This window comes from Zonotrichia albicollis, chromosome 6 (assembly GCF_047830755.1).
Source record: "Zonotrichia albicollis isolate bZonAlb1 chromosome 6, bZonAlb1.hap1, whole genome shotgun sequence".
NCBI classification, from domain to species: domain Eukaryota; kingdom Metazoa; phylum Chordata; class Aves; order Passeriformes; family Passerellidae; genus Zonotrichia; species Zonotrichia albicollis.
The window spans coordinates 55,576,971-55,601,710 of record NC_133824.1 but is presented as its reverse complement, the minus strand read 5'-3'; the positions used below and the strand labels follow the sequence as shown (position 1 = coordinate 55,601,710).

At 35.0% G+C, this 24,740-nt stretch overlaps 1 protein-coding gene across 1 annotated transcript in view; it reads right to left on the bottom strand.

Annotated features, from left to right (window-relative positions):
* LUZP2 (leucine zipper protein 2) overlaps positions 1–24,740 on the bottom strand; it is a 70,043-nt gene that overhangs the window by 21,381 nt on the left and 23,922 nt on the right. The window contains exons 2-6 of the mRNA XM_026796458.2: positions 15,373–15,490; positions 13,252–13,322; positions 10,237–10,315; positions 4,023–4,085; positions 863–925 (exon numbers count right to left, since the gene is read on the bottom strand). Coding sequence (XP_026652259.2) covers positions 863–925; positions 4,023–4,085; positions 10,237–10,315; positions 13,252–13,322; positions 15,373–15,490 — 394 coding nt within the window. The remainder of the gene's footprint in view (positions 1–862; positions 926–4,022; positions 4,086–10,236; positions 10,316–13,251; positions 13,323–15,372; positions 15,491–24,740) is intronic.

Here is a 24,740-nt window from a genome sequence, read left to right as displayed (position 1 = left end):
TCTCTAACTTAAAAGGCAGAGACTCTAATGAAGGAAATGCATTCAATAATCATTAGGAAAATTTTAGTACAGAGGAAACTTTTTATGCTTTGGTTTCGTTCTGGCAAGGTGCAATGACCTTAAAAGAAATTATATATGCAAAAAACCCAGACTAAAGTAATGTGAGTAAATCAGATTCACATGTAATGGCTTTTTTTTTTTAATGTAAAGAAAAATAAAGGGAATGCTCACATGAGTATGAGCAGGTATTGAGGAATTTGTCAAAAATAGGGCTTTTGTATCACTGGATATCTATCTCACTTCAGTAGAGGGCAGATTTCTCTCCTTCAGTTTCACAGTGACCCTTTTCCCCTTGAAATAATGAAACATTCTGGGAATCAATAATAATAGATCTTTGCTGTCTCAATGTTAATTTCAAAACGGGCCCTTGGCAATTCCTGGCTTAGTGCAGACATGGAGTTCATGTAAATGAAATCAGTTTTATGCATGTATGTTACAGATGTATATATCTCTAGTTATATCATAGGCACACCCAGATGATTTCATTTGTCTAAAACTTGCGTTTGCAACTTGCTTTCTAATACATTTGAGCTGCTTCTTGTGAAGTCACAAAAATTAGTTGGGATGACAGCACTTCAGGAACACTCACCATATAAACATTATATATATTCTGTATTCTGGTGTGTGTATATATATATATTCTTGTATATATATATATGTATTCTTGTAGAGATGTATATATATATTCTTGTATATATTTTTTTTGTGTATATGTATAATACACCAGAACCTCAGCACAAAACACTTTGATGCAAACTTTCTGGGTACATTAGATTTTAGAATAGACAGGGATCTTCCTTACCTCTTCTGCGTGCATACCACAAAGCTTGTTTCCTGACAAGAGCTTGTTTTTGAGGCTTTTGTTCTGAGAGTGGTACAAAAAAACCAAAATAGTTTATTAGTAAGTGCTACTAAAATATTAAGGGACTCTTTAACTATTTGACCATAGTGATTTTAATTTTATAATTGGATAACATCTTCAAGTCACCAACAAAGATATAAAGAAAACGAGAGATATTAATCAAGGCACAGTATCCTCTTATAGAATTCTTAAAGGCATTTGCATTAAAATTTGCTTCAACAGGAACAGGACTGCCCATAGAGACCTTCCCAGAACACTGGCAACCAAAAGCAATTTAGGTTTAATAAGCTGAGGTACAAAAGGGCAGGGAAAAGCCTCTAATCCTTGCTTGGTGTCAACTCCACAGCTCAGTATCATTTTCTGTAAATCATTTTAACCACTGAGTAATAGGGCCAAGGTCTCCTCCTTGACCTTCATGATCAAATCAAGGGGTGTTTCTGCTAAATTTTATCATTTAAAACTGCAATTAATAAAACCAGTAGAAAGTTAGTTACCTGATAGCATTCTGCCAACTCAATATGGTTTTTCATGTAGGAGTTCTAAATGTATTTCTTCTCATTTTCAGGGAAAATAACAAACCCTGAAAAATTAACTCTTCATAGTAATTATTTTTCCACTACTCACTCATATTATGCCATAACTGACAGTCAGGGGTGAAGATTTCTCTGCAGTGTGAACATCTTTTAAACTGCTCAAACCCATAAGGATTCAATAAACAGAATCCACATTCACAGTACTACATTCTAGTTAATACTTCCTCGGAAAAGAAGGGATATAAAAATGCAATCTATTCAATCCAATTATATCAAATTGAATATTGTTCTGTCAGTCACAGGCAGACAATCCAAGTAATGCATCTAGCCAGGAAATTTCATAACTTTCATGCTTACATACTTTTCAGAACTATTGTAAAGGTCTGGGTCTGGGTCATAGCAGGTGTATTTCTCATGAATGCTTCTTTAAGCTACAGCTGACTATGCATATTATTTAAAAGTGGCATATTTTTATCTGCAAAGTGTATTTCAAGATTTCTGAAAGCAGCTGAATTTTCAGAGAAGCAGTCTTTTAATGAACTTACTGCTCAACAGCTGCATGCCTCATTATCCATAATTATTTCTCAAAATCCAAAACCCCCATTGATGATAAAGCTGTGTAATTCCAAAATCCCAGCAGTTTAAGATTTAAATAGAAACATTTACAGGCTTATATTCCTGGCAAATATGAGCAACTATCAGACCCAATACAGGCACAATTTCCCACAAACCACATGATGTGCTAGAAGTGAGCTGCTCACTCTATAGCAGGCCATCTAGACAAGTGAAAAATCTGAAGTATCTCTTTTTATACATATTCTATTTTAGTCCACATTTCTGCAAGCTTCTTAGTTCTACCGGTGCTTCTGCATTTCCAAACTTCTGGGTTTCTTTGTCAATAACAGAAATTGCTTGAAATAAGAGCATATCTGTTTACATGCCTATCCTTTAAGGCTAAATTAACACAATCCACATGATGTTACAGCTGGAAGTCTGACACCTATTTTGTGGTATTTGCAGGAAGCACTTAAAGACTTCTAAGACCCAGATTATTTTGAGACACCTAATCCCTTTGTGCTCTACCTGGCACATTTTTTCATCAATAGCACAGACATTTTTTTTCTGTTTATTTTTTCCCCCAAAGCTTTGAATAGGCAAAAAATTGCCTTTCTGTGCAATGTCCTCTCCTCACACACTACATGGCAGCTGCTGCCTTCTATTTGCATCTCCAAAAGGCAAAGCTGAATGGCACCTGGGTATGTGCTGAAAGGGCAGAACTAAAGAGGAAATAAACAGAAATAAATAGGAAATTATTTGTACAGTCACAGAAGAGCCTGAGACTGCAAAATTCACAATTTGGCAATATAAAGTGAGGGTGAATGCAATATTTGAAAGAACAAGAGCAGCTATGAAGGAAGCATTTTCATTATCTATCTCTATATAGCTGTATGCAGATTATTGTTTCAAAACCTACACATAAAATGCTATCAATTCTTTAAATATATAGCACATCCAAATTTATGAGATTTTTAAAAGCAATGTGTTCAGTGTTTGGAGGCAGGACCTAAATAACATAACATTTCCTCAAAATCACAGAATTAAAATTCAGTCAAGTTTCCAAAAAGCTGATATAAGTAGCTACTTTCAGGGAACTAACAAACATTGTATAAAAATTTAATAGAAGGCCATTAGGCAGGTATGGCTTTTGGTTTCTTTTCCACACAGTAGCTCATATTTGGTGCCAAAAGAAAGATTCCTTTCAAAGTCGATTTTCTAAAATTTGCTATAAATACAGTAAATATTGGAAAAGTCTACTGACCTACCCAAGCAAATCACTAACAGCCAGACAGTCTGAATGTTGATTAATGATGTATTTGTGTTCAGCAAGAGAACAGATTTTTTAATGACTGCTCAATAGTATGAGACTGAGATGATTTATCAGAGTTTAAAGGCTCCCAGTACCCCAGTACCTTTGTGAGATGGTATCCAATAACATTATGGTCTGGCCATGCCCCCCTCCTGACTACTGTAAAAAATTAATTTAATTAAATTAATAACCAAATTTCAGAGTAAATTCAGTTTAATACCAATAAACATTATTTAAAACATGTTACATATTTCATTTGGAATTTTGGGATCAATCTAGGATTGATATTCATGGCACAGAAAGCTTAAAAAAAACAATGTAGGAGTTTGAGTTTTTAAAAATTTTATTAAGAATCTCAGTTCTGATGTTGCATTTCCCTTCTCCTCCTCTTGCCAAAATAAGCAATAAGAACAAAATTTCACTGTGTGTCAACAACCTACAGAACTTCCTTTCTGAAAAAGCAGCAAAAGTAACAGAAGTTTGCTATCAAACTAAGCACCACTAGCATGGAGTCAATCACTGCATTCAATAAAAGACTATTTCTAAATGAACACAGCTATTTTTGTCTGCTTTTCTGTTCAGAGAATTTCACTGGTGCCTTTTTTGCCCACTACAATAACATGCTTTACATATGAAGCCAAACCAGACTCTCTTCCAACATGAAACCTGAATTGAGATGACAATCAAATGTTCCCCTTACCTCGTTTTGGAGGTCTCGTATCATTTTGCTCTTCCTTTCCATTTCAGTCTTCAAAAAGTTAATCTACAGTTTTAAAGAAATATTGAGTGGGAGTTGTTGAGATGCAATTGTAAACACTAATTTTTTTTTATGCTTTTAAAAGTTTTGGAAAAAAAAACAACCACCAAATCAAAAAGCTTTGCTTACATACCCAACTGATATAGGCCACAGTCAAGTATTTGATAAATCTACAAACATTTGGCACATTACCTAGAAAACTTCAAATCAAAACAAGAAAATTGCTGTATGTAAATAGGTTTACTTTTGCTTTGTACCAGTAGATATAGTGCCTATTTTTCACAACAGTAGTTCAATTTGATCATCAGAGAAATGAAGATTTTTAAAACAATATTAACTGATTTTCTAACAAAAGCATTTTCCCCTCTAAGAACCTATCTATCAGAGCAGGTTTCTAACACAGTTATTTTATTTGAATGATACAGTGCTGGTCCTAATTAGATAAAGATCTTTCTTCTAGTCAGAGCCACCCATGGAATAAAGTGTGTCATGCATGAAAGCATTCAAATATGGTCTTTAGATCCTACTTAAGTCAAAGACTTGACTTGGAAAGTAGAAATTCCAGTCACAAGGCTTGAGACTGAACATAATCAAACACAGTTTAAAAAATTATTTTTACAAAAGAGTTTTTTCAGGACTGAGCTTTAATCACAGCTTATGGAATACAATGGGGGAAGGAGGACATGATTATAAACAACTAGGATTAAAGGAACACATTTCTGTATTGTTTAATTAGCAAAATACTCATCCCCATTGTGCCATGCTGTTGATACAAACTCTACCCAGGGTCAAGGGAAACTACAGCTGTTCTGACAATGCATCATAAAAACAAAATCCTGTAAGAAAACAGATTCAGATTATAGAGACATTGACCAAAAGGTTAATGGTTTGGGTGTCAAGGACATAAAAAAATGAATACTGAATCTACATGATATGACAGCTGCTCTTGTAATCATGTTCACACTCAAGCAGACGTGTCAGTAATTTAAAAACCATCACTGAGCTGACAGCACTCTCACCTGTACCAAAAGCCAAGTCAGACAATGCTATCATCCCTGCAGACAGTCCATGAAACCAGAAACCTGACATACATAAGCAGAACTTCTCTTACAAACTCTGCCAAAGTTCTGTCTAAGTGCTTTGATTGTGGAAATTTTCATTTCACATCCACCTACTGGCAGAGAAGGATGCTTTATTCAGCACCTGCCTACTAATGACATCCACAAATACTGAAATTTAAAATGCGTCTAGATAATAAATAGGAACATTTTTCAGAACAAAAAAATAAAGGTCATAATCAAAATATCAGATCAAGATGAATGGGGAGGAGCACAATACAGCTATTTATTGTGGTTACTTTGCTTTTTCAGCTGTTCAAAGGAATTGCCAGCTATCTACCCTTAAATACTGGGAAAAAAAAATAAATATACTGACCTCCATTAAAGAGTGCTCCCTTTCTTACATCTATCTGTCAGGAATAGTAATATTCCTTCAAGGCACTTCACTTCTAGCTATGAATATATATGAAATAATTAAAGAGATGTGATACCAAAATGATTATCTCTACATAGCTTGGATCTTCTAGGGAAGAGGCATTTAAGACAGTCCAGTACTATAAATGTATCCACTAATCTACGTTGGTTAATTTTTGTTATTACTATTCACATACACATGCATCCATATATCACTGATATGGACACCTTACATAGTGCAAACCTACCCTTTTAGCTTAGCTGAAAAAAACTAAAATTAGCAAATTAAAACACTAAAAATATTTTTGCATCACGTCCTTTTTCAAAACAAGAGGAGTATTATTTAGGAAATCATTAATTTTTGCCTTTAGATTATAAAAGCATTTTAAGGGTCTTCTACTAAGTCTGTAACAAATGAAGAGCCACTCAGCACAGATATGGAGAGTTACATAGGAGGGATTTATATGACTTGTCTACCAGAGGCATTAAAGGGATAATTTTACTCTCCATTTAGGTGTACCAATGTATCTACAGCTCCATGCTTTAAGGCAGATCAATCTGTGTCACACCATCTGCATGATGCTTTTAGTAAATCTCAAGGACAGGACATAATACAATTTTCCAGAAGAGATGTAAAAATACTCCTTTCAGTCATCAAATCCTGATAGCATAATAAACAACAATAGACATTTGTACCCAGCTCTAAATTAATAGCAAAAGAAACCAACATTCACCTCTTTCCACATGTTGTCTGCCTTTAATTGCTATCTGGCTGCAATTATGAGAGTATGTAATGGAAACAGATTGTTCTAAGGCTGAACTTTTCAGTACTAAGCAAGGACACAGCTTCCATATCCTGGAGCAGTCACCCAAGGTACTCAGAGCTTGGTGTGTTTCAGGGCTCATTATGTTTATTAAAAACAACAGTTTCCATCCAGTGGCCTTTACTCACAGCAGTTGGTGACCTTGAAATGTTTAAATTAAATTTTCCCCCATCAAAATAGAGAATGCTTTAGCAGATGGTAGTGATCTAATTATAAGAGGCAGACAATAGTAGTTATTCATGACAGGATAGTAAAATCCCAATATAACATCATTACTGCACAGTCAAGACTCAGCTGTAATTAAATTTGCTTACTTCCAGACTTGTATCTTGCTCAGGATTAAAATGAGCAGTTAAGGTTTAACTGAAATTCATTCATTAACACCTGACTATTTTGGCCATATCTGGAAACCTTAACATATTCAGTGTTCATTTTCCTTGTCTACTTTTCAAGATATATTGTAAAAATTGACTTCAAAGCCAGAGAGAACTGTCTAGGCTATTATGTAAAACATAGAAATTATTCTTTCCTTTGGGCAAAAAGTGTTCTACAGAGCGCTAAATACTTTTAAAAGCAAAGCTAAATAGATTTCACCTATTAGTCTTTCTAAGATGAGTGTAACTTTTAAGCTGCAAGTTGTAGTTTGATTAGTAAATGAAATTTTTAACAAAGGAACATTTAGGACTTTATGAATAGTCATAAAGGCTTTTATCAGAAAAAAACCAAATATGTTTTGAAGGGACAAGAATATCAGATCTTTTTACTAAAAATCTTCCATATATGGGGATAATGCTGAATCAAATTCCCCATATTCTGTTAACATTTTTTTACTAGAAAAACCCTACTGATTTAAAAATGCCCATATTGTTTATGGTTCCTTTATGTAAGTCATAAATAAAGTGTTACCTAATTCTAATTTCTAATAATGAACACTGAGCAAAAAAGGAAATTACACAGACAAATTTTCTCCTTTATTTTGACAGACAGTACTGTAACTGCACTGCCAAACAATCCATTAGCATATCTTCTTTTAAAACTGCTAGCATGATATAAAACACAAACAGAATAAAATAGAAATCATAGATTAAACTTACTCTACTTAGCTCAACTTTTTTTGAGCGTTTCCATATTTCTTTATCTTCTCCCTCATCCAGAGCCAGCCAGCTCTTTATATAAACTTTAGCTGCAGTTAATGGGAAATAAGTTTTCAAACTTGCTAAAAATGTAACTATTTCTTAACATGCATACATTAGCATGAAGTACAGCCAAGCAAAGAGTCAGTCTCCCAAAAGCCCTGAGAGCCTTTTAACCTAATGAAGACATACAGAATCAATACTTTATTTATTCAAATTCATCAAAAAACCCCAAACAAACAAAACCAGACTGAAGTTACATGTGCCACTTGCTCTGTGCCTTCTTGTTAACAAAAGTGAAAATCAGTCCATGATCTCCAACTGTTTCTGGAAGAAGTGCCTCCACTTCACATTTAGAGATAATAGCTTGACATTACAAATACTTTTTTCACTGCATGAAAACTTAATACAAATTGCTTAGGTATTTGATGCTAAATACAGAACAAAAAACTTTTTCAACCTTTAATGATTGTTAAAGAGGACATCAGTTATTTGGAATGATGTCATACATATTTTATATGCATATTGTATAACTAAACCCAGTATGGTCCTTCTGAAATGCTTTTAGATATAAAAATAATCCACAGTCATAGAGTGAGATGATTTGTAGAGAAGCCTTGCCACACATTGCACAAGAAGATATGAATGTAAAATCTAATGTAGAGCTGTTGAGACTCCTTTTTTCTTCTGCTTTGGTCAAAGTCCTTGAGTAATTTCCCAGTTATTTTTCATTTCATTTGACTTAATTCTTGAGAATTCTTACTTAAACTTTCACACTGACATAACAAAGAACACCTTCAGGCAGGTGTTAGGTTTTAAATTTATACAGCCATACATACAGCAAGCATTGTATTATGCCTCCTGCACAAATGCAGAAAAATGTATTTCCATCTTCCTCCCTCCCACCAGTGCTTTATCAGTCTTTGTGGAATGTAACTCTACTTTCACTTACTCTGATGAAAATCGAGATTTATTTCACCATGTCCTATAATATAAATTGTGCTTAAACAAGTTTCGCAATTAATTAAATTAAAATTAAATTCAAGCTCCTATTCTCTCACTAGTCTTGCATTAAAGTACTTGAACCTTCTTTCACAGATTTCACATTGTTTTCAGACAAACCAGGTATAAAATAACCTTGTGTGTCAGGAATAATATCTGTCTCCATTTCTATTGCAATTTTCATCTGAGGATCCTGAGGTACTTTCTGAATATTCATTCAGTCTCACTGTACTGCTGAGCTTCACTATGTACATTGTACTCTGAGGCACAGAGAAGTAAATCACAAACCAAGGACACAGCTCTGATTTCCTTGGAATTATTAGCAAGTTTAATATGCTATTAGTGTCAAGTACTGCAATGCAGCTCGAGAATTCAGATTCTTTAAGCCATGACTCCAAGCCAGATGCTGTTACACACTCAGAGGAGCTTTTCCTGGTTTCTACACCAGGTGATATTTTGCTCACAGTTAATGGCAGATATTGTTTTGTGCAGAACAAATCTTGTGCTCTTCAAAGTGCTGGAGTGGGACTGAATGTACACAAGGCACTGCTGCTCAAATAAAAAATAAGAAAAACAACAAAACACTATATTACAAACACCAGCAAATCCATTCACTATATCTGAGGTTTATGTAATCCACACCTGAATTAGTCTTGAGTATCAAAATCTAATCAAGAGATTCAATAATGAAATATGTTTTCTACCTTCCATTTGTAGGATGGAATTTGCTAGAATTCATTGTGCTGATAAAGTCAATAGGAACACGTTCAACGCACCTGAAAAAATGTCAGCTTTCAACCAGTATGTTCTGAAATTGCTATACAGACTATATAAAAAATGTCAACTTTCAACTAATATGTTCTGAAATTGCTATACATTAACAATTAGCTGTGTTACATTAACCCTGGAACACAGCAAAATCTTAGTAAATAAACCAGTAGTTATCCAATATGAATTAGAAAATAGATGTATAAACACTTCAAGCAGGTTGTTTTCAAATCCAGAGTACAAATCATAAAACACTTCAGGTTTGAAGGGACCTCTGGAGATTATCTAGTCAACTTATGTTCAGTTGTGTCCATGTTACAGGAATATTAATAACCAACATATGAAAAATTTCCTTCTTTCATCTTAATAAATACAATTCTACGCTTTTTTTCCCTACAGTAGCAAAATGTGTCTATTTATGCTCCAAAACATTACACTGCTACATGAAAGTCAAAACAATTGTGCAGTTTGTCCAGAAACAGAATTTCAATAAAGCATGAAATCTTAATGGGACTTAATAATACCTTCCAGAGTGATAATGAGTTCTACTATGGTCAAAATTAGACACTCTACTATCCATTTTGTTGCTGAAAAACCATAGTAATTCCTAAAAAGTCAATAGATGTATGACAGTCTATATTAGTATAGATGAGACATGAGGGTCCATAAAGGTCATCTCACCAGGGAGAAGACTTAGGCCTAAATTTCCTGTCTAAAGTCTCCAAAAGTGTAAAAACATCCCTAATTCCAGAGAAATAAGGGAAGACAGGAATCCTAATATTTCAGAACATTACAACTTTTTCCAGGTCCTTTCTTCTGAAGCTTGCAGAGTACTAACACAGATGTGAAATCCATTCTTTTTTTACAAAGTTTTTTGAGCTGATAAATTCTCCAGGCAAGATTAAGATAAAACAGGAAAAAAAAAAAAAAACAAAAAAAAGGAAAGAGAACCACTCACGGTAGCCTGCTGCTTCTCTGCTTTCTCAGCTGCCTCATTAAGCTGCTTTTGAAAAGCTTCCTGGAGAGATTTCATTTCCCTAGGTTATTGAAAACACAGAACACAAACTTCAACACAAGTGACCATTAGGAAACACTTATTCAGATTCAAAAATGGACCTTTAATTACTCAGAGTAGCAAACAGATGTATTTGTCTAGGAGTCTCACAAATTAAATCATAAGGATTCCATGAAGTATTGTGCCAGTGCAAAACAAAAATTATCTATGATGCAAAGTAGCCACTCTTGATATCTGCTGAATGGCCTGCTGTGCAAAACATCTGCCAGTGCATAATTTCTAACAAAAATGACTGGCACCAAAAAAGTGAGGAAAGCAGGCAAGTGAAAATCCACTGACATCCAGACATACTATTATTAATAAGAACTAGTTTATACCTGCTTTAAAATAAACAAATAAATCATGCTCTGATGAAATTCAACCTCATATGGCACTTCCTAGGGACAAACAACAAAAAGTCCAGTAGAAGATTCTGGCACAAAAAGAAAGAACAGGATAATTGCTTTATTTGAATCAAGTGAAAAACCTTTGCATTACTGATTCAGTCAGAGATTTTCTCCAAATTGCGTGAGTTTTCTACCCGCAGCATGTGGCACACTTTGGAGATGCAGCAAAGAGGTAAAATGACACATTTCATGACAGCTGTAGAGCTTTTGGAGGATTGCTGCTTGCATGGATGAACTCTCAATGAAGATCAAGCCAAAACTGGATTTACAGACAGTAGCATATAACATTTTAGCCCTGGGAAAATTCAACTGAATGGGAACCACATAATTTTAAAAGAACTTGCTACCTGCTGGATCATCTCTTTTTTTAGCTGATAACCCCTACTACTTTCAGCAATTTTGGCAACACTAGTACAGAACAGATTTAACTGAAAAAGTGATTGAGCAGCATGAAAACAATATACCATCAGCACTAACAGATGCCACCATTTCACAGTGTTTGTGATACAGAGATAGAATAAAACTGGGGGCATCGTAGTCAGTGATCAAGTTTTACGTGCAACTTTGGAATTATTGAAGAATTTGCACAAAATGAATTTAAAAAAATATATTTTGAAGTCAGCAGAACATTTACTTACAAAAGCTGAAATTCTCGTACTCTAAACTTTACTGCATCATCCAGCATTGTAGAATAAATTCAAAGTCACACTCAGACCAAGTTTGCAGCTCATGTTTGTTCAAAGACAGATCATAACATTAATACTGGGATATATTTTGAATTTTGGCTTTAATGAAATAGATTTAAGCATAATACCTATCACTTTTCTTCATTTACTGCAGATAAAAGGAAGCCTGAGGAGCCTGGCAAATAAACTGTGACTTTTCTCTAGTGAAATTCTATGAGGAAGATTCCCTGGCACATTTTCAATACCTCTTTCATATGTTGAACTTTTACACCTCTCTGGAAATTAAATCCAGTAAATCTGTAAACTGCTGGCAACACTAGTGGCCCCAAAGCATTTCCTTGTAGTATACTGTAAAAACATTTCATTTTCTGAATGATGGAGTGGGCTGCTCAGCAGTAGATTGCACTGATCCACATTTATTTCTGGACACTGCTCTTGTGCAGAACACTCAGTGTCTGGATGCAAAAGAAGCAAAAGCCAACATGTATTTTTGGGTGGAACTTGAGAGACTGCAAGTGGTGATTTACAGAGGAGATCAGAAAGAATATTTGAAATATGTAATAAAATTCTCTTTTAGCAGACTCAATTTTCTCACCTGCAACTAAGATCTATTGACTAAACAGTCCATTAATACTTTTAATCAATTCATGTCTCAATTTCATAAAAGACAGCTGCACAACAATCAAACTACCACCAAATTGCATTCATGCATGATGAAGGATTTTTTCTGTGCTGAGATGTACACCTTCAGTCACATCACAGCCACATAAGTATTTAAATAGGACAGCAGCTAAAGTCTTTCCTCTATGATTTAATATATTTGTCTGGAACACCTGAAAGATTGCTATGTATCACAGTAAAAATAAGAAATTCTACTGGTACTGTATTGCAGACCTTATATATTGGGTATTTAAGAGATGAAGGTAATTTTCTCACAAGGTTTCTATGCAGCAGTGCAATTCCATATGTACTTCCATGGGTACTTCTACAGTGAATGCAGAGCTAAGAAAGCCATGGAATTTAATTATTGCATTTTTAACAATAAAGGAAGTATGAACTTAATTTTTCTTACTAAACATTTTTCCTAGGGAGAAATATGAAGTATAGATGCACTCACTATATACTATTTTTCCAGCAAAAGTGGTCACTCTATTAGTTATGTTTTCTGGTTACTGAAATTGTATTGATGTTGCTCTTTGCTGGGCTGAATTTCAAGAATATAGAGACACAGAATGATGAGACTTACTTGCAAAGGAAGCACTGGGGAAACTGAGACTAAGGACTAGGCTGGGAACTTGCATTCCCACTGATGGGAACTGATTTTTCAGGTGCTCAATGAATAATTTGAAATCATTAATACTTCTTTCTCTTTCTAACTCCACTCATCACAAATATCCAGTGGAAGTACTCCTGTTTGCCCATGGACTAGTGATTTTGAGTGTCTACACACATAAACATTTAATTAAAATGTTTGAATAAATGTCACCATCTCCAAACTTAGGGATTTCGACACTTTAGTTATTTAATTTTCTAAAAAGCCTGAATTTACTTTTTAAGGAATACTTCATGACTAAATCTTCCTGTAAAATTCAAAATGCCTTTTTTGGCAGATATTCCACCATACATTTTCCTACTGTATGTCCAATATCAGAAAATCCCTCATTTGTTTCAAAAAGAGTATTTCCTGCCTTTATTGTACTGTTACAATTAGCAGACTGTGGAATACAGCAGTGTTTATCTATCTAGTACAAGGAAAGATGGAATTTGCTGGTCAGACAGCTTTTAGTCAGGAAATTGAAAGAGAAGGAAGGAAGTGAGGGTCTTACCTTTGGTTTTGGCCCAGTTCCAGAAGTTTCTGTACATCACTTTTGGTTGATTCTTCATCATTTTTTAAAGACTGATAGCAACAAAAAAACCCCAAAACTGCGTTAAAGAGATCCTTTTTATTAACAATCTGTGAAAATATTTAGCACTCATTCATTAAATGGTGCTGGTGAATTGCAGACATTACCTCACTTAAAAAAAATTGGAAGAATACTCTGATTTTTCTTTACTGTAGCTCAAACACAGTTAACTGTACACAGCTGTGTATTTTTCAAATACTAAATGAGAGATAAATACAATAAGTGTATTTAGAAACAGACCAAAAGCATTAGAATTTTATGACCAAGCAAGTGTGTATATACAGAAGATAATACCACAGCTTTTTGCCCATTTCAAGATCTCTGCAGTGTTGAGTCTAAAATATTTCACAGTGTAATTCTGCTGAATACTACCTTCAACTGTGCGATATTCTAAAATCAATTTCCTACAAGGAGAGCATATTTCTCTTAAAAGCAGGAAAAAAGCCTACAATAATGGTGATAAAACACTCAAAAAAACCCCCAAATTAAACTCAAATCAAAAATCCCAAAGATCAAAGGGCTGAATAATTAAAACCAGAGAAGTCTGGAACATAAGAAAATATAACATCACACAATGAAACAGCACAGCAGTGGTGCACACACACCACTAGTATTTTCCTGTGAATAGACAGAGTGCTTCTTCTCCTTTTATTTTTCCCAGCTAGCCTACATCAACGAAGACAAAGATGTATTCTCAGAAAAATAATTTCCTTTTAAAGGGCAGGAAATACAGAGACCCATTTCAGTTGGTAATAGTCTAAATGTTTTCACCAGGCCAACAGACTCTACAGGGAAAAGCCAGGTGCTCCCTCAGCTGAGTATCTGGACTCGGGGAAGCATTTTCAATCTAGATTTTCCTCTGAGGAGCTGATGTGAGTTCAGAGTTATTTTCCTGCCCTTTCAGCCTCACCACAGCATCCAGAAGTAAAAAATGGAGAGAAGCCTCAGCTCTCCCCACAAGCTCATCTAGCAGAGTTTGTCAGCTGAACTTGTAAAGCAATGCCCTGCAGTAAATCCAGCCAGACCTTGTAGATGGCATGTCACAAAGGTAAACTGAGCAACTAAATCGAGTATATGGAATTCAGCAGCAAAGATCCAACCTGCAACAGCAAAGGCCATCATTTGCAGCAGCTGCCCGTACAAATGTGAGTCAAGAGGCCAGCTGGAAATATAATTGGGACAGCAGAAGATTACATATTTTAGTTAAGATATTAAAATTAATTAAGAAACTTAAGTCAGCTAGCAGAAATCCCGAACCTTAGTTAAAGGGTAACAAACATATTGAGAAAGAGGAGCTAGAAGTGACAGGGATAGATGAAGCAACTGTGAAGAAGCAGAGGCCATAGAAATACCTCGCCTCAAGAATAATCCAACAGTTCAGAGGCTTGGACCATGAGCAGCAAAAGGTGCTGCCAGCTGGCCATGGGTGAAGAGCTCACCATGAGGAAGATGGCTTTCTTCCTCCCCTGCTTCAAAAACCCAGTTAAGGGAGCACCACTGAGCAGCCACAATGGATTTTCAGCTGATTCCATTACAAAGTGGGCAGCTAATGATTATGTGTTATGCCTCCTTAGAAAGCACTTGGGTATGTAAAACCTTTCCTGTATAAATAGAGGGCAAAATCTGCAACTCCTTGCACATGTATTTGGAAATTATTCCACATCTGTCCAGCACTGCAATAAAATATCCTTCTTTTAAACTTTAATTAGTTGAAGGGTTGTCTGTCTGTGCTTCAAATATGTGTCACCTCCATTAATACTGCATATTTCTTGTCATTCCCTTCCTTTTCCTATGTTCTATTTTCATATTTTCTTTATTTTTATTGAGTTGACAAAGGCCCCAAAACATTAGTATGAAATTTTCCATGAAGCCATCAGGTTTATGCTAAGTGAAAGATCAGCAAAACAAACAAAATAATAATTACACACATATTTAATAATTTTTAAAAAGAAGCACATTTTTGGATAATTAAAAGACACCGATAAAAAAAAAAAAAAGTTGAGGTAAGTAAGTAATCTTCCAGAAACTGAGCCAGAGTCTAACCTGGAGGTTTACTTTAATTCCCTGAAGTTCTTTAGAAGTCTTTAACAGTTGATGAAGTATGTTGCTCCTCTCCTTAAAGACTTCTTTCAGCTGTCTTTCCAGGTCTTCATAGCCCTGTCTAACACAAAGAATAAAAGCATGAGAAAATTTCAAAACATTTCTCAATGCAACTTTAAACATATCTTTCCTCATTCAAGTTTAATTTATTCCAACACCCTGTAACGATTTCAAGGGGACTATGTCCCCTTGCTCACCTGTAGAACCTATTTTTTCCTAATATAGATGAATAGATGTTTTATGCACAAAATGATGTTCTGATTCTGAGTGAGCAAGAACATTTACTAGCTGCCATTTTTATGAATAATAGAAGAGCTGCCACAAAGCACAGAAAAGTGTAATAAAAGAATAGGAACATAATTATTACACAATTTCAGATGGAGTATAGCTGATATAGCAATAAAATGTGCAATAATACAAGCATTAGCAAACTAGGTGTGATGAATGTATTGATAAGAACAGCGTGCCATGTTTGTAACCTAAGATAAGAAAGCCAAAGCAGTTAAAAAAGTTATTTTTTGTTTGCTGTTTGATTTTCATCTATTATTTCAGCATCTGAATTCAGTAGCTGTAATTTTTATTGATCTGCAGGCCATACCAATGCTTATCACATTTGGTTCCTGTTTAAATCATCATGTTTGCCAGGGCTCACCACACTCAGTCAACTCTTGATCAAGACAAGGTCCTGACGTTCTTGTGACATGGCCAAAGGACAAACTAAAAGAAAAACAACAGCTGTATGCCATACCTGTACCCATATTTGGACACTGATTCCATAGCTACTTCATCTTTACATGACTTGGAATCATAAATAAACATCACTGCCTTCACAAGTTCACCCTTTTCTGAGACTTTATGGGAACTACGGAGAGATGAGTTATTTTTCAAAGATACAGTGTAATATATAAGGGAAAGCATTACCAAGTGCAAATATTAACGTTTCTGTCTCTTCCCACTATATTTCAAATAAATTTAAAAACATCTCTTTTCTGACTATATCACAATGCAAATCACACGGGGAGGGAAGAAACAGCTAAATTTACAACACAGCAAATGCAAATAAAGTGCTAAGCTTATCACATTTCAGTCAAATTTGTGTTTGCTGTTGAGAAAATCCTTCTGAACTGCTGAAATGCAGCTAAGCTAACAAGCAGATATAAAAAGCAAACGCTGACAACAAATGCCCAGCTCACTTCCTCCAGACTTCCCTTTCTCAGACACGAACTCTTCCTGCAGCAGATGGCTCTGCTGGCAGCCACACCTGCTGTGTTTTCTGGATGGAGCTAAATGGAACTTCACTGGGAGGTTCTTATTTTTATCAGGTTCCCAGGGACATAAATGCTTCTTGAGCAGCACTAAGAAATGTGAATTAAACCTGCTCAGAGAATATGAAACTTACACAACAGCTGTGTCCATATATTTATTTGGGTTTTTTGTCCTCTCCTTCCACATCTCCTTGGAATGACATTTCCATTGCTAGTTCGATGCAAGAAAATGCTACATAACTAAATTCTTCAGCAAGACAGTGAGATGAAGTTTCTTTGAAGGAGTGGTACATGAACATGGCTGAAATTTAAAATATATGTAAAGGTGATGGTTCAAGATATTATTTCTCCAGAAAAATATCTTCTTTCACTCTGCACTCATCACATTTTTACTAGAAGAATACTGAACCATCCATAACTTCATTAAATTGTCTATATGTACACTTTTTCTTAGCATGACTGTCACACATTTTTCTACACTTTGCATTGGCTTTTGTGATTTTCACTTAAGTGATCTCCAAAATAACCAAATGAAAACTGAAAAGGATGGAATGTGACATTACTGTAACAATGCTGAAGCATTCTAAATTCACTCTGAAGAAATTTCCCACATTATTAGCATTTAAGTTGTCCAACACCAGTCTGCAAGTGTTACTGTAGAATTTAAACTTTTCTAAATGCCCCAGATATCAGATTCCATAATTCTATACTTATGATTCATTTTCATACATGAAATTAATATATCATTTCAAAGAAAAAATTCAATTCAAAAGATGTTCAGGAATTGAATTGAAATTTGAGCAACTCTAGGTATAACTTAAAAATCCTCCTAATTCCCCAAAAGAAAAACAAAGATTCTGGAAATATTTACAGCAGCTAGTTTGCCTATATTCTCATCCCTGCTAAAGCTGTGCTCCTGTGCAGTAAATGTAGAGATTTTCCTACACCAGGAAGAAAGGTAATGGTCAAACTGCATTTAAATATATTTAATGTTAAGCAACTTATTTAAATAGCTTACATCATTTATTTTGAACCTATATTTAACTTCCCTCTGATAATGGCTTAGTCTTGAGGGAGCTAAAAATGTTAATTTAAACAAAAAAACTTCAGACAACTGAGCTTTTTTTGCTGATGCTGTGTTACAGGGTATCACATACCAAGCCCCAGGATGGACTGACAGATCTCTTATGAAGCTTTCAAAAGGCTGTAAAATACACGCTCCTGTTTACTGCCACACATTCCAAGAAGGTTAGAGAACAAGTTTAACCTGTATAATCCAACAGCAATTTTAAGGGTTTATTGGTTTAGCTCCCACCTGGGCTGCAGAATGGTTTTCTCAAGGGCAGCTGCAGTGTGAGATCACTCACCAAGGACAGCCCCACTCCTTTTCAGGGATGTGTTTTGCCTTGTAGCATCTGTGCTCAGATATAGAACTGCTGTGGCTGGACACTGGCCAAATGCCAAACAACAACCCACAAAAGCCATTCACTGGCTCTCTGCTGCCAGAGCTGCGCAGAGGCAACAGGAAAACAAAAATCATGGAGCCCATGAGTTGAGATAAGGAGCGGGAGAAAACACTCTAAGGCAAAACAGGTTCAAATTAATAATTAAGAGAGTCAGAGGAGGAGAGTTTTATTTTCAACAGGACAGCTGTAAGTGGTTAATTTGTATATAAGCTTTATGTGCATACAGCCTTTGCTTTAAAGCTGTATTCAGAAATCTTTTATTTCCTTGAGAGATCTTTGAATAGTTCCCTAGTCCTGGTTTCCAAAGATATAGTCAATTATCATCCACTATCAGTCTCATTGGAATCTGTTTTTTGAAGTCCAGTATTAGTTTCATATAGTTTAATTTAAGTGTTTTAATGCTCCTGTTTTTAATGTAGCCCAAAACTAAAGCAATTATCATCAGGGAACCCTGGGTGTTCAAACACTGATGTTCAGAACATCATCCGTGGTTCATTTTCTACTGCACAGTCTGAAACACTTTGTGAAGTTAAGACTCTTCAGCACACACGATTCAGAGGGGAAAAAAGGCAAGAAAAGGGAACACACTGCTGGTTTGTGTTTGCCTTTTTTTGTTTGTTTTAGCAGAGGGAGGTGTGGAGCTACATTTTTAATTGCTTCCAGCAAAGAACAATCTACTTGTCTAATGAACTGGAACTCCTCCTGATAAATGCACTATTCTCATCTATGTATTTAAGCCTGGCCCTGTAAATCCCATTTACAGTTTGCACTTAAAAAAAGTCTTTGGCAAAGCTATCTGTTTATGTAGTGTAGATTTTTAACTAGAACAGCATAAAAAATATTTACATTAACAGACAAGATTAAGTGGAAAAGGAGAAACTTCTGGATCTGATGGCTTCAAAGATGGATCTTAGAACAGAACATCTTTCACAGACATTATTTTTGTCCAGTGACAAACTCAAGGAGGAAGCTTTCTTTGCTCTGTAATATTTAGGTATTAAACGCAAGACAGAACCTACTCCTGGTGCTATAATCTCTTGTTAAGATTACAACATTTTTTTCCTATAAAATTTAACTTGCAGGATTTCCGTTGCAATCCAAATCCAGCAGCAGCTTGTGCCAATTAAGTCCACCCACAGCGTTCCTCAGCCTCTTTTTTCCAAATGCTTTCTCTGAAAGCTGAAAACCGGAAAACGATTGGAACAGCATCATATTTAAAATATTTGTGAGGATGACAGGTACAGAGAGCAGAACTCCACAGCCTGGAGGGCTTTTTGCAACCCCTCTTTTATCTACCAGTGGAGCAGAATTGCAAGGACATCATGGAAGAAACAGGAAAATGAACCCTTATTTAGGAAATAAAAAAAAACCCATGTCTGGCTCTCTTTTAGCAAGTATTGTCCATTTTATTTTTATGATCCCGAGCACAATACTGCTGCCAGTTAAAAAGATATTTTTAAGGACTAACAGATGATCTAGTGTTGTGTTAAGCAGGTTTTCTGCAGTTTCTTTTTGTGGCTCTCAGTTCACAAAATTCATATGCGCTGCCTACAGCCTGCCCAATTAGGCACATCACACTGTCAAGGAATACATTAAAAAATTAACTGTCCTTCAGCAACTGAACAGAAAATAAAAATGCACTCTATTCAGGAGCTAAGAATTTATTATTAATTTTATGCTAAAAGGTGCAAAGGCTAATTTTTTTAATCTGTTAAATAATGATTAAGATCCTGGTTGGCAAATACTTTGTACATAAACTCACCTGTTCTCACCCTGCAGGTTCCAGAGGTACAGACTATTTTTATTGCTGTTATAATTAGCATTCCAGGTACACTGGACAACTATGAATTGGCACCTAATATGAAGTGTATGAGCGATTTACACCTCAAGGAACTGAATTTTCTGTTATATATGGCTGCTAGCTTGAAAACAGAGTACATCATCATTTCCATGGCAGTGAAGGACACCTTCAGAGAACTAACACAATGAAGAAGGCAAATATGATACCATGCAAAATATGCATCTATAAGCTTGTTTTAAGTTCAAGCAATTATGGTGTGGAAAACGTAAGAAATGTAAATCAAATTCTCTCTTTTTTTTTTTTTTCAGTTAAAAAACCATGGATTGACAACAGGATAAAATGTAGTCTGTATTATTTCATTCCCTAAAAATATTTTTATAAACAGTTTTAAGTTTAAAAAAGAAGCAAAATCCATGATAGGAAAGCAGAAGCACCACTAAGATGACAGTCATATTTAGCACCTACATTGACGAAGGAAAACACAAATGTTTCTGACATATAGATTTAAAAGGCGTACCTAAATTCTGAACTTAGCAGAGAGCAAGTTTGTCAATTACTTTTTTTCTAGATCTCTAACCTGTAACAAAAACCCAGCTTCATCCCAACATTGACCTAGAAGCATTTATTTAAAGTATTACTGATCTACCAATCTAATCTTTATTTTCTGTCCTGTGCTGAATACACACAGTACTAACTTGAGAGAGAAAAGAGGGTCAGCATCTATCAGGTTACCAAATTAAAAAAGGCAAACTCAAAGAAGGCAGAATCACAGAATCATCTGAGTTTCAAGGATTCCATAAGGACCAGTGAGTCCCCAAGAGTCACCCTCAGCTCCTGCCACTGCAGAATAAGGAGTTCAACACAAAGTTAACAGCAAAGGTGTTTCACTGCCGCCCCAAAATGTTCCCATTTATTCTGAAGTCTCCAGCTACATGATATTTTTCAAATATGCCATTATTTCTAGTACTGTTCATCCTTGTATTTGAGAGAGAGAGACAGAGGAAATTCTCATTTTTTTAAGTACATGAGCAGTCCCCTCTCCTTTCCAGGAAAATGTTCATTTTGCTGCCTGCTATCAGGCTTTCCTTGAACACCCTACAACCAGTAATGAGACACTAAAATTAATATGGCAGGAATTCACATGGAGAAGAAAGAAAAGAAAATCTAAAATAAAAACACAGACTGAAGGAAAAGAAACCAGCACTAAACCCCACAACATAAAGTACACAGAGGTTTAATTACTTAGCTCAAGAAATTTACTTGAATTAGATGAAGAAACCTAACTCATCAATCTTTTCAGAGCTTTGCCAATACCACATTAAGTAGTTGCCATAAAAAATAAAAGATTTCATCCATTTCTTTGAAATAATGCCTACCATTTTTATCATTAATGAGCTGACCTGTTCATTAATGATAAGATAAACCTTGAGGAGCATCACAGGAAGTATATTGATTTTGACATTCAACACCTCCTTTTGCCCTGTGTGCCAACCCTCAGGAACTGCACAAGAACCATCAGAACAAATCAACAGATTTTTCGCTGGTTTCTAAATTCAACAGGTTCAGAAATTATACAGAACAGACATCTATAAACTTTGAGAATTCAAACTGAAATCCTGTTAATTTACCTCTCCCATTATCATATTTTCCCCTTTCACCTACTGATGATTTTGCTCATAAATTCTCCCCTAAACACACTAACAACTTAACATAATACCAGGATTATGCTAATTGGATCCTCATAGTACCCCAGAATTAAACTTATGCCTTAGATAATCAGAACTAGACCCTGTACAAGACTGGCATCTAAATACTTTTTCTAAATACAATAATCAAGCTGACCAAATCACCACAGGTAACTCCAAAGCTATGTGAACTGGCAGATGTTTGCTCTGACAGCTAAAGTTGCTTTAAAAAAAAAAAAATTATATATAATATGTATTACTCATCTTGTAACACCCTTCCCTACCTTTTACATTAAGAACCAGAGATATCCCAGTAATATTTCATCATCAGTAAATCACTATATCCTCTCCTTCCATTGCCTTTGTTGAGATGTGTAAATCAGTGTGAGACACACGTGAACAAAAGCTTTTTCCTATACAACCATCCTTCCAGATTTCTGCAACAGAGAGGAGGTCAGGGGTTGAACATAAGTTCAGAAGCAATTCCTTCACTGACTCTAAGTTTGAAATGAATTTATTTTATAGGTTTTTAGAGAATCTGGCTTAGGGAAAAAAAAGGCAAACTGATTTTCATGCAGCACTCGGCCATTGAAAATTCAAGTATCTTTAGATGATTCAAGAACACACTGAAGCAGAGATGTTCTCAAATTTAATAATTAAAACATCTTCAGAAGTACTTAAGTTGACTGATGTTGATTCTCACCCATGAACATAACATTTGGATGGGCATAAAACACTTGAAGACTTCTGTTAATCAAATCAACAGGATATTCTACTTCTGCACATTCTGAATTTGCACAGAAGAATCTTGTTTCAAGCCCTCTGTCCTTCATTCATTTTCCTTTCTTAGAATATGCTGACATTCTAAATTCAACATGATCATCTTCTGCCAGTGTCTGGGAGTTCTGCATTATGGGAATGCTGGTATTCTGCAGCATTCTGAGAGAGAAATGCACATGATAATAAATAATTCCATAATATTTCACATAGACTCTTCATCAGAACCAGTTTTTACTAGACTTTCTAATGCAATTACTTTGTATGTATGTGTATACATACACACTCAAATACAACCACACCAATAACTACATTTATGTCAACAATTTATGTCTACAAAATAACACATTTATGTCAAAGGATTTTTATGTATTTTGGAAGTGTTGACTCTGCTATCACACACTCCCCATCCAACTGCTCAATATTTTTCTTGTTCATGCAGCGATTTTCAGGTACGTCATGGAATCCCTCAAAGTTGTTTTTTTGCTGTTTTCACTAAATTAGTTTTTATAAAGGTGCCCATTACTACTCCTGGTACCTGCCTTGAGTGTTCTCAATTCATATTTTGCTGACAGGAATAAAAGACTTGGCTTTTAAACAGTTATTCCACTTTTAGAAAAGGAGAAAAAACACTGCAATATTTGAGAAAGCACATCGTAGTCTTTAAAACAGAACCAAGTCAAAGTAGAAGTATTTTAGCTGCGTGACTGCACATAACAAAAATTAGTTTCTCTCCCCTTTTTCAGTCCTTTAAAAATCCATTTGTCCAAAAGACATATAGAGATGGAAGAAAGGAAAATAAAGGGTCTGAAACAAGCCCAGCAAATAAACTGAGAGCACCCAAAAGGAGCTGGTGGTGACTTTGAAAGGCAAGTGGCGTGGTTTGAGAGAAAGTGAGTTTTTGGGGATGCTGTGGTCAGAACATAGATATCTCTAAATATTTTTTTCCTAGGGACAATAGCTTACACCCTCATGCATGCTTCAAAATGGCTGTCACACCTAACACTTTCCAGAAGTCACAAAAGACAGGAGATACAGGGACATTTTTTACATTATTCCAGTAATTTTTTTTTTACATTTTGGCCAGTGATAACCTTTAACAGACCAAGCCTTACAGCCCAAAACCAACAAGACAACGTGATGCTGCTACTACTCCCTGCTCCTAGGGAAGCAGAGATGTGCTAATTATATCTGGGGCTAAATATAAACTGTGATCCTTTCCTAGAATGCTCATCAAGCACATGACTGAGCTGTGGCACACCAGCAAGCTCTGAGCCAAGGCTGTCTTTACTTACCTAGGAAACAACCAAAGTCAAGCAGAACATCTTGACATCCTGTCACAAATCAGGAAAGGATACATCTTAATAATAAAAAATTTAAAAATCTTAATATTTAGGAAGCAAAGTGAGGCATTGAGAATTTAACTCAAAAATAATCTTTTTGTTTTATATAATAATATATATTATATATATTATTTTATATATTATTATATAATATATTATTATATAATATATTATTATGATATATTAAATATATATCTATTATATAATAATCTTTGTGATTATGTTAGAGCTTGTAAATACTTCAACGCACACATTCCCACACACAGGTCCCAGTGCTAGGAAGCTTGTTTCTAGTTTCTAAGTACTCTCCCTCTGAAAAACAGACTCTAAAATATGATTCAGATAATTCCTCAAGAAGATTTTTCTTTTTTTAAATGATGGATGGCTCTCAATGACTTAATGACATTGCTTTCACAACTATGTCCTCTGCAGTATCAAACACGCTTTTTGAATATTCTACTGAAATGCAAGAGATAAACAGTAGGACACAACTTTAGAATGGAAGTTTAATAGATTTCCTTTCCTTTCAATTTTCAGTTTGGGCTTTTTTCTTGGTTTTAAACAAATATTTCGAAATATCCTTACTCCTAAATGCTGTGATCTTCAGAGCTTCTCAAGTCCCTGTAGTTTCCACAGTTACTATGACTGCTAACATGAACTTAAACCATTGCTACTGCTCCATTTATAAAGCATTCTTTTATAAATATTTCAATTTTATAAATATAAATATTTATAAAATATAACAATAATAAATACAGTTCAGGCAATTATGATGGTTGCGTATTTTCATACTATTTTTAAAAGGAAATAAAATAGCATCATTGAGGAGCTTGTGCAATAGAAAGGAGCACAGTGGAGTTCAAACACTTCAATACATTTTATGAAAGTCAAAATATCTCTGGATATACTAAACAAATAAAATTGAAACATAATGCTGTCCTGTATTTTTTTTAGTTACAGGACCATATTGTCAA